Source organism: Sceloporus occidentalis, unplaced genomic scaffold (assembly GCF_023333645.1).
Source record: "Sceloporus occidentalis isolate IW3139 unplaced genomic scaffold, rSceOcc1.0.p SCAF_76, whole genome shotgun sequence".
Classification (NCBI taxonomy): domain Eukaryota; kingdom Metazoa; phylum Chordata; class Lepidosauria; order Squamata; family Phrynosomatidae; genus Sceloporus; species Sceloporus occidentalis.
Genome location: NW_028317056.1, coordinates 192472 through 203571, shown reverse-complemented (window position 1 = coordinate 203571; position 11100 = coordinate 192472). Strand labels below are relative to the sequence as shown.

At 47.1% G+C, this 11100-nt stretch overlaps 2 protein-coding genes across 2 annotated transcripts; both read right to left on the bottom strand.

Annotated features, from left to right (window-relative positions):
- Window positions 1–2634: 2634 nt before the first annotated feature.
- Window positions 2635–3570, bottom strand: LOC149285607 (olfactory receptor 5AR1-like). Its single transcript, XM_089495095.1, has one exon. The coding sequence runs from the start codon at window positions 3568–3570 to the stop codon at window positions 2635–2637; it is 936 nt and encodes a 311-aa protein (XP_089351221.1).
- Window positions 3571–8541: 4971 nt separating this feature from the next.
- LOC149285606 (olfactory receptor 5V1-like) lies at window positions 8542–9537 on the bottom strand. Its single transcript, XM_089495094.1, has one exon. It carries the CDS (start codon window positions 9535–9537, stop codon window positions 8542–8544), a length of 996 nt encoding a protein of 331 aa, XP_089351220.1.
- Window positions 9538–11100: the final 1563 nt, after the last annotated feature.

Here is an 11100-nt window from a genome sequence, read left to right as displayed (position 1 = left end):
TCCGCTCCTGACCCGTCCATCGGATCGCTCTGCCGCGCGCAGCGTATAGTAATGCCGAGTACTCCTTACCTGCCCGACCTCATCACCAGCGAGAGTCTCGATACGAACTTTGTTCCCTTCACACCCAGAGCTTCCCGGCGCAGCGAGCAGGAAATAAAACGCTCTCTACATACCCCACGCTCTGCCTCGTTACCCCTCCTCCTCCTGCAATAACCCTCCGTCCCGACTCAGGGCCACGGAATCACCTTAGTGATACAGCGATCACCACGGTTACTGCCCTCCATGAAGCTCTATAGCATATGAGCCGGCCGGATGGATCGCTCTGTGCATGCGCAGCTCACCTTTTCATAAACATCACATTTGCTTTTTTAATGTCGCTGCGGTGAACCCCCCCAGTAGGTCTGTGATACAGGGTCGGACCCCATGGAAGGACTTTTTATCCTGTGTCGGGGAATCATCCGCCTTGACTGGAATCATCGAGCGCACGCCACGCTTCCTATCAGAAAACTTTCAAGCATTTTTAAAATGTAACTTAAAACTTAGAACCTGCCGGCAGATCGGCCCCGGCGGCCCCCGTCTAGTCGCCTGTTTCTCCTGCTGTAATGACTTAATCAGTTGTTGGTCTCGTCTTCGAGCCGTATGTCTATCCCATGCATGTTTAATCCCCTCACTGTATTACCCTCTACCACCTCTGCTGAGAGGCTGTTTAACTTGTCTAATTAAGTGGATCTCTGATACCCGGAGTTCTCACTGAGCAGGCTGGACCAGGGAACCGAGGTCGCGCATACATTTACAGTCCAGAAAACAACTCTGAAAAATATTGTGTTTTACTGATTCATTGGACTGGATATATTAAAGCAATAGGTCCCCATCGAGGCAGTGCATGAGACGGAAGGGGTTAATATTAATGACGCAGTTACCGGTCCCGGATCCCTCTCGCTCGGTTTCAGATGGTTCCTGGTCAGCGCGTGTACTCTGGCTCCATCTAGAGGAGCTCAGCGGTTCTCCCACCACTGACAGCCGACTCTATATTTTCCTTTATTTTCCTCAGCTCTTTGCAAAAAGAAATAAGTAATAGGAACGATTATGATGTCATAAATGGGCTTATCATAATTAATGAAACACGTCACGTTCCTCCAGATTGATTTGTTAGGGGCCCCGAGGATGTACAGGGGCCAAAGCAGCTGCTTAGTCTGAGTATGTGGCACCAGCTCCGCTCAAACACCGTGGCCCCTGTGCATTCTGGGGATTTCTCTCTCTATTTACAGGAAGTGAAGCCCTTCCGATGTCCGTCCACCGAACCGGGGGGTTTTCTTTATATAAATAGATCTCCGAAGCTCTTTGTCTACACATCACCAATGAAGGTCTTCTTGCTACCTCCACTCTTCCGTTTGTGACACCGTCTCTAAGCGTCGGGTGTCTTTGGCACGCTGAATGCATAAGATTTGGCAAAAAGTTTTGAGATGACGCTCAGATATTCTTGGCACAGCTGATCGAGAAGGCAAATATTCTAGATTTGGTGACCAAAACTTTTTTAACAAAAAGTATTTTGGGTTGAAAGAGACCCAAGTCCATCAAGTTCCTCCCTGGTGTTTATCGAGAAGAAGCAAAAACCACGCATTGACGCAATTTCCAATTGTGCCTGAAAAATGGAAAAATTCCATCCTAACTCCAGAACGGCGTCTGATTTCTCACCGGAAAGGGGCCCCCTGGAACTTCAGGAAAGGGGGAATATGACTGCTGGCCTAGGCCGCAGTATAGGGTTAATTGCAGGGTCACCATTGGGCTAGGAGGTCGCAACAATGTTGCGGGCGAGGGTTTAAAAGGTGATGACTAGTGTACTCCTACCTTTTCCTGCCTGGATCCTAAGGACAGGCTCACCTATCCCACCCTCCCTCCCCATTTATGTCATATTTCTGGTGTTGCTGCTTGTTCTTTCTTTTGTAGTCACAGCTGCGGAAGAATACCCACCTCTGGCCAGCGATTGGAATGGGAGAAGTCGAGGCTGCGCCCGTATGGGCTTGGGGAGGCGAGTCCAGTGGGCGGCTGATGGCACCCGCTGGGCTAGAACTCTTGGCTTGTGTGTTTGTTGAACCGCCTGCTAGGCTTAATGGCTAGCAGCTGGCGGGTTGTTATAAGGTTAGGTTTGGTACATATTGTTATCCTGGCATGTGTTAATAAAGCTGTGTTAATAAAGCTGTGTTAATAAAGCTGTGGCCAACGCCCTTACCCACATTAACGGCTCTTGTTGTTATTACTGGGTTTGGGGTATAAGGGGTTGGATTTGGTAGCGGTCTCTAGGGCTAAGCAGTCAAGTAAACACAGGTTACGGGGAGAGGGGCATCAAGCTCAACAAATCTAAATTAAGGTTTCTTTGGCCAAATATTTGAAATGCATAAAGATATCTAGCAAGGTTCCTAACAGCCTCTGGTCTGCAGAACCAACCTCCATTCTAAGTCCTTTTTTGGGGTGAAAAGTTTCCGTTACATTCCTCCAAGTCCGCCATATTTACTGTCCTCGCAGAGCCTGGCAGATCCTGAGAGTTGGGTTTGGTGCGGAATGATGTTTCTTATCTAAATTTTACTATTTTTACTATAAAAGCCACGGAAATGATAAAAGACAAAAAGGCGTCCTTTATCTACGTGCAACAAATATTCTCCGCACGGCTCTTTTCAGAGCAGATTTCAGTTCCTGGTTTCTCAGACTATAGATCAGAGGGTTTAACAAAGGGATAATCACCGTGTAAAACACAGACACCAGCCTGTCCTGCGCAAAACGATAGCTGGTGTCGGGGCGGAAGTAATTATAGACCAGGGTACCATAAAATATGAAGACCACCGTGAGGTGGGAGGTGCAGGTGGAGAACACTTTAAGTCTCTTGTCTTTGGCTGGTATCTTAAAGACAGTGGTAAATATGCTGACGTATGGAAAGAAAGTCATCACCAATGTGGCTAATCCTAAAAGGCCACCTACGAGAAAAATGGCCATGATATTGAGGAACGTGTCCGTGCAAGAGAGCTGCAGCAGCTGGGGGAGATCACAAAAGAAGCTCTGAAGGATATTTGGCCCACAAAAGGTCAGCCTCAGTAGGCAAAGGGTTTGCACTAAAGAACAACCCAACCCAAGGAACCCGGCGCCGGAGGCCAACTGGACACACACTTTCTGGTTCATTATTTGCATGTAATGTAAAGGGTGGCATACGGCAATGTACCTGTCGTAGGACATCATGGCCAGGAGGAAGACCTCTGAGATGGCAAAAAAGAGGAAAAAAAAGAACTGTGTAATGCACTCTGCGACGGAAATTAGTCTTCTCTTGGTGAGTAAATCAAAGAGCATTCGAGGGACGGTGGTGGAGGAAGAGCAGAGATCCAGACAAGCCAGGTTTCCAAGGAAGAAGTACATGGGGGTGTGAAGGTGACCATCGGTGAAGATCAGGTATAGGATGAGGAGATTCCCAGAAAACGTCATCAAGTAAAAAAATAGAAAGAGCAGGAAGAGCGGAAGCTGGGCCTTCGGCAGATTGGAAAGTCCAGAAAGATAGAACTTGGACACCGTGGTTTGGTTCTCCATCCAATCTCCGACGTTTATTTGCCTGAAATGGGAAGTCAAGCAATGGCAGATTGAGAAACCCCGCACTCAGTATCAGATACACATCAGATGAGCAATTCAATAACAGAAAAGCAAGCAGGGCGCGGGGGGTATATCGAGGGGCATTAGTAACGGAAAAACTTGGTTCTGCCCCTTTATAGATCTCTGGTCAGATCTCACCTAGACCAGTGAGGACAGTTCTGGAGACACCATCTGCGGAGAGTTCAGAGGAGGCGACTAAAACGGGGAACAGTTTGCAGGATAAAAATGATCAGGAAAGGCTGAGGGGTCTCAATATGTCTGGCTTGGGGGAGAGAAGAAAGACAAAGATGAAGGAGAGAAGAGAAGAGAAAGAGAGGGGATGGGAGAGAAGAGAGAGACGGGGGATAGGAGAGAAGAGAGAGACGGGGGATAGGAGAGAAGAGAGAGAGACGGGGATAGGAGAGAAGAGAGAGAGAGGGGGATAGGAGAGAAGAGAGAGAGAGGGGGATAGGAGAGAAGAGAGAGAGGGGATGGGAGAGAAGAGAGAGAGAGGGGGATAGGAGAGAAGAGAGAGAGAGGGGATGGAAGAGAAGAGAGAGAGAGGGGGATAGGAGAGTGACCTTTAAATACATAGTGATTTAACAAAGGACAGGAGGAACGTTCATTTCAAAGGATCATAAATGTTACAATCAGAGACCAGAATCTAACACTAGAGGGTCGGAGGCTGAGCTGGAATGGAAGGGAGTTTTACTTTACTGAGAAGGTGGTGGATAAGTGGAACAGCCTCCCAGCAGAAGTGTTAGAGGCTAATAAAGTGAGGGAATGTAAAAGTGAAAGGCATAGGCATAAGTGGCTAGACAGGCTGACGGGGCTCATATGCCAGTGGGTTCTGGGTTTCTATCCAGAAAAGGGATGAGAACATGCGCCGAATCACAACTAAACATAACAAGTTTTGGAAATGTCAGGTCCAGGTTAAATCTGTGGCCTAAACATGTATGTGACAGAACTACATTGCTGGGCCAGACACAGCCCCCCCCCCCGGACCCTTGGCCACATTCAGCCTGGGCGTTCGGGCCATGGTTCCTCCTGTGGGGGAAGTGTGGGGGTCACTTGGGGGTCACTCGTAAAAATGCAGGTTGAAATGTACCAAGACTATCTGCTCACACCACGGGAGGCCCAAGAAGTGATGCTGGCCGGTGCTGGAAGTGATTTCGGGGACAGGAGGATCCTGGGTGATCTCTGGGAGCGACTACAGCTCTTGGCGAAGCCGTCACAAAGTAAACCAAAAACAGCTGAAAGTTTTATCGAAAAGGGCGAAAAGCAAATCATTAAAAAAAGAGGACATAAAACATAATAATAAATAAAAATAATGATAATAATAATTAATACAATATAATGAATAACAATAAATAATAAATAAAAATAATAATGAATAAAATATAATGAATAACAATAAATAATAAATTCATAATAATTATTAATAATAATGCTGATAAATTGTTTGGCCAAAGAAAGAAGAACGTTCTGTATGAACACCGGATTTATTGAAATAATTATTAAAAGTGCAGGCTCTGGATTCGCTTCCGGTCCCCGTCGTGGCTGCGTTCGCTGTGCCGGCCGCTGATCTGCCCAAGAGCTGACAGGATGCGGCACGGGATGGAGGGGCTTTAACGGGGGCAGCACGGCAGGAAACAACCGGAACCGGGGAGGATTTCTGATGCAGTCGTGTTCCGGGTGTCCCCTGATTTCTGATCCTTCGTGGTCGCCGATGTTTATTTTATGTGAACGATAACCCCGATTCCACCGATATGACCACAATAAATACGCCCTTTGATCACTCACCTGTCATACTAACGCATGCGGGCACGCAGCTCCCACGCAGCTCCCACGCAGCCACCACGCAGCCACCACGCAGCCACCACGCCTGCACAAACACGCAGCGTCTCCAGGAAAATCCTAACATTTATATATTTAGGGAAAACCTGAAGGGATTTATTTCAGCGGAATCGCCCGGCTGTGAAATAAGACGTTTATAATCCTCAGAGAGAATCCCACTCAGGGACTCCTTCTGTCCGCTAACCGGAGACAGAAAACGGGGAAGTCTATTCACTAAAGTGCAAGAGCGTGCGAGACGGGAAAAATGGGAGGCCAGGCAGCAAATTCACTGAGGTTGTTGAAGACAAAGTGACTCATAAGTCCCCCCCTTACATAAACATTAAAACAGCTTTGGATGGACCTCAGGCCAATTAGATAAAGAGGGGTAGGGTTTTTTTAACTTTACCCCCCATCCCATAGGCCAGGAAGATGGGGGTCAGAGACGCACAGGATGGTCTCTGCTTTCCTCTAGGGATGCCCCCTGTTCGGGATATCAGTTTATCATTCTTATCATTCTTATAATTCGGGGGCGTTTCTAACTTGGGAAGGGAATTTGTTGCCCGGTGCCCACATTCACTCACACTCTCTCTCTAACGCTCTCTACAGGCACCTTCCCTGCCGACCACTTCAGCTTTCGCATTTTATTCTTCATCATCTTCTATCTTTTAGCTTCTCTCTTCTGTCTTCTTCTTCATCTCCGCGAACATAACCCGGAGGTAACTTCCGCCATTTCACTTGATGCATCTGGTGGCATCTTCTGGGGATCATCGCAAGCACCGCCATATCACCCTGAGTTCAAGTGACGGTGAAATGAAGGCTTTTAGGTGACATCCTTTACCCATTTCTGAAATGTCATCTGTATTCAAGCAGGGATACCATCTGTGATACAGCAGGGAGAAATGCACCGTCCTGGATGCTCAGGTATTATTATATCAGAGGAGAATATGAAGGAGTCGGCTCGAGACTGTGTGGCCCAGAGAATCTGCCCATTTACCCCGAGACCCTGAAATTGGGGTAAAAACCCTGAGAACTCCTTCACATGTTTACGCATACGTCAGTGAGATGGTTGCTGATTAAGTGCTCCAGGAGGCCAGGGTAATCCAGCAGATTACTGGGAGAAGCAGATCCCCGGAGAAAGAAGAATGGAGAAGTAGAGAACAAAAGAAAAAGAAAAAGGTGGTAGAAACTGAGAGAGCGTGAGGGAGCCTGAGAGAGAGTGAGGGAGCCTGAGAGAGGGTGAGGGAGCCTGAGAGAGAGTGAGGGAGCCCGAGAGAGAGTGAGGGAGCCTGAGAGAGGGTGAGGGAGCCTGAGAGAGAGTGAGGGAGCCTGAGAGAGGGTGAGGGAGCCCGAGAGAGAGTGAGGGAGCCTGAGAGAGGGTGAGGGAGCCCGAGAGAGAGTGAGGGAGCCTGAGAGAGGGTGAGGGAGCCTGAAAGAGAGTGAGGGAGCCCGAGAGAGAGTGAGAGAGGGAGCCTGAGAGAGGGAGCCTGAGAGAGCCTGAGAGAGGGAGCCTGAGAGAGGGTGAGGGAGCCTGAGAGAGAGTGAGGGAGCCTGAGAGAGGGTGAGAGAGGGAGCCTGAGAGAGGGAGCCTGAGAGAGCCTGAGAGAGGGAGCCTGAGAGAGGGTGAGGGAGCCTGAGAGAGGGTGAGGGAGCCTGAAAGAGAGTGAGGGAGCCCGAGAGAGAGTGAGAGAGGGAGCCTGAGAGAGCCTGAGAGAGGGAGCCTGAGAGAGGGTGAGGGAGCCTGAGAGAGAGTGAGGGAGCCTGAGAGAGGGAGCCTGAGAGAGCCTGAGAGAGGGAGCCTGAGAGAGGGTGAGGGAGCCTGAGAGAGAGTGAGGGAGCCTGAGAAAGGGAGAGACAGTCTGATAGAGGGTGGGAGAGCCTGAGAGAGGGTGAGAGAGCCTGAGAAAGGGAGAGACAATCTAAGATAGGGGGAGAGAGCCTGAGAGACGGGGACACAGCCTGAGAGAGGGTGAGAGAGCCTGAGAGACGGGGACACAGCCTGAGAGAGGGTGAGAGAGCCTGAGAGACGGGGACACAGCCTGAGAGAGGGTGAGAGAGCCTGAGAGACGGGGAGACAGCCTGAGAGAGGGTGAGGGAGCCTGAGAGAGAGGGTGAGAAAGGGATAGACAGTCTGAGAGAGGGTGGCAAAGAATGAGTGAGAAACAAAATTGTAATTCAAGTAAAAATTCAGAGCTTTCATCTTGGTTTTCATTTGTTTTTACGGGAATTAGGAGCTGAGTGCCTTATTGTATAACGTGGCTCCTTCGCAAAAGGCAGACAAACCTTGGGATCCAATCCATGCAAAAAAAAAGAGGGGAAAAAGGTCTAAAGACACAAAGAATGGCACAGAAAGATTCTATACTTTTAATTGTTGCATTTCACAGAGATGTTTGAGGTATATAATAAAAATACGGTAATACTAATAATAATGATAATAATAATAATAATAATAACGATAATAATAATAATAATGATAATAATAACGATAATAATAATAATAATAATAATGATAATGATAATAATAATAATGATAATGATAATAATAATAATAACGATAATAATAATAATGATAACGAAGGCATCTCATTAAAGCTTTGTTTGATTTTTAACAAGCAGGGACCTTATTATTATTATTATTATCTTTTATTTATATAGCGCCAACAGTTTACGCAGCGCTTAATACAATACATAAATTCAAGGGATATGACAAGACAAGAATTGACAGACTAAGACAAACCGATACATTTGGTGGAGAGAGCCCTGCTCGCAAGCTTACAATCTAGAGGGAAATGGGGTGACAAACATAAGGCATAGAGACCTGCGGCAAAAGAGTCACAAGATGGCCCCAGAATTACTAGAAATGTACACTTATAAAACACCTTGTTCGAGAAAGATTTAGTGATAATTCCACAGGGCCCCCGGGGCCCCCGCATGTAAAGAGGGGCAGAGAACAGCATCCTATAGCTAGGGATCATAGGACAACTGCCCCTCTGATCTAGTTATTACCCCAGATTCTGGGTACAGGGGGCAGATAACGATAGCGGAAGGCTCTGCACCGTATTCCCAGATCTACAGATGGACCCGTTCTCACACCGGTGATCAGCCCCTCGGTTTGGCTTCATGGTCCATCCTCTGATCAGATGGTATGGAGTTCGTACTGATCCTTACACGTGGAATTTTATGCCAGGCTTTCCCCAGGGCTTCCTTCAGATCTTTATTCCTCAAACTGTAAATAAGGGGGTTTAACAGAGGCGTAAGGATGGTGTACACAACGGACACCAGCCGGTCGTCTGAAAATGAACTTGGGGCAGGACGAAGGTAGGTAAAGATAAGGGTACCGTAGAAAATAAAAACCACCATCAGATGCGAGGTACACGTGGAAAACGCCTTCAGCTTGCCCTTTAGGCTCTTTATTCCCCTAATGGTTCTGAAAATATGAATATATGGAACAAACGTGATTCCCAGAGCCCCCGATCCCATCAGAATACCGACCGCAAACATCACCAGCACGTTGATAAAAGTACTGGTGCAGGAAAGCAAAAAGAGCTGGGGCAAGTCACAGAAGAAGCCGTTAATGGAGTTTGGCCCACAAAAGGTTAATCTCTTGGTGCAAAGGGTATGAATCAGAGATGTGAGGAAGCCAGTAGTCCACGCTGCGGACGCCATCTGGGAACAGAACTTGGGGTGCATTATTTGAATGTAATGCAAAGGCTGGCAGATAGCGACGTATCGGTCGTAGGACATCGCAGCCAACAAGTAAAGCTCAATGCAGACAAAGGAGAAGAAGAAGAAGAACTGGGTGATGCAGGCGGACAGGGTGATGGTCCTTTTCTTAGAGAAGAAGTCTGCAAGCATTCGGGGAGAAGTGACAGATGAGTATAAGACATCTATACAAGCAAGATTACTCAGGAACCAATACATGGGCGTGTGGAGCCGGGGGTCGCTGAAGATCAGGAAGATGATGAGGACGTTCCCCACTAGGGTCATCAGATAAACCAGGAGAAAGAGCACAAAAAGGGGTATCCGAGACCCCGAGGCATCAAACAATCCCAGGAACAGAAATTCAAACTCCTTGCTCTGGTTCACTGACAACATGGTGTCTTTATATCTGCCACAGAAAACAGGAGCAACCAAGACAGAGACGTTAGGCAGGAGACTATGAGCTGGACACGTTCATGCATCGTTTAGAGAGAATATAATCCCTTGTCTAAAGAAGGTGCCCACAATTAGTGAAATGTTTACCTGTCTTATTTGTGTCACGCTAGATAAGTATGGATTACATGACAAATCCACCTTAAAGGATGAAAAACACGATGAACACTTTAGGTTTAGGAAATGCCGTGGTTGCGGAGCCGGTATATCCAGCGGGATCTTTAATAAGAGAAGGATCGGTTACGTTAAAAATGCTGATATAACCGGGTGGAGAACGTCCAACACACAGACCACAATCCACCAAATAAAATGAAGTCATGAGTACTATCTGTTCCACAACGACACACTTTCATCTACCCCAGAAATGAGGAGATATTGGAATACGGGTGATTTTTAGCGTGTTTACCCCAGCCCGGACACACCTGCCCCAACAACGATACAACTGGGCCAAAACATCTCTCCTGGTTACCCCTGAGAAAGTGTGCAGTTATAAAGAACGATTGGTAAGGGGTTTTTTATGAACAGGACTCAGTGGACAAAAGGTTTGTGGGGAGAAAATGGAAACATCTCCAGGTGAACTGTATGAAAACTCACCTGCGATTTAAGGATTTATGTTCCGAGAGTCTCTGGCCTTTGATCCTGGTTTTAAATCTAGAATTGTTTTTAGAACTCTACCTTTGATAAATGTCTTTTTTTTATACGATTTTCCTGTATTTAGAGACAGGAGTTGGTGTCTGACCTTTGGTGGCTTTGGTACTTTTGTTTTCCGGAACTTGCTGATTCAGGGAGGGAACCTCAGATATAAATCAAAGACATCTCGTCAAGTGATTTGGAATTCAGCATCTGTTTAATCGACCGATTTCAAGCCACCTTTTAAATGCTGTCACCAGCCCGGCCCAGGGGCCTCATTAAGGCAATGTATGATTAGATACAATCTAAGCCTCCGAGGCGTCCGGTCTCAGGGGTTTCCTGCTATTTGTGTTGTTCCTGGAACGTGTTTGCATCCAAATGGATCTTAGAGACTAAAATGAAGCCTTGTGATTGCTTACAGTCTCAAGGGGACCTTTCTACGGGATCTATGGCTCACGTTTGCGATACTTTACCATTGGTTTCATGAAATGTCCACTCTTTGTGTTATAATAGCTGGAGGTAATTAAGGTCTCTTGAGATGAATCCGAATCCTCTTCAGCTTGTGTTTTGCCCAATGTCAGGCTGTAGCTTTAAAGGAACGAGTGAAGATTTACCTTATAATTATCATTCCTTTGTGAGCAGACGGCCCGGCATATCCAGCCATCCACCACACTCAGTCAGACGGCCTCTGGTCTTAAAGTGCCAGGGCCACCTTGTCATTGACCGTCCAGCTGTGAAGGATTTTATGCGGGATTTTCTTTGTAGGAATGCACAACCCTCAACATTTCTGGTGCCCAAATCAAGGAGTTACATAGATGAGTTTGGGGAGTATGGAGTCCAGAGTGTGGTTCTTATAGAAGAAAGTGAGGTTCTACA

Coding starts and splice junctions, on each gene's coding strand:
- LOC149285607 (XM_089495095.1), bottom strand. CDS start 3,570: ATGGAGAACCAAACCACGGTGTCCAAGTTCTATCTTTCTGGACTTTCC.
- LOC149285606 (XM_089495094.1), bottom strand. CDS start 9,537: ATGTTGTCAGTGAACCAGAGCAAGGAGTTTGAATTTCTGTTCCTGGGA.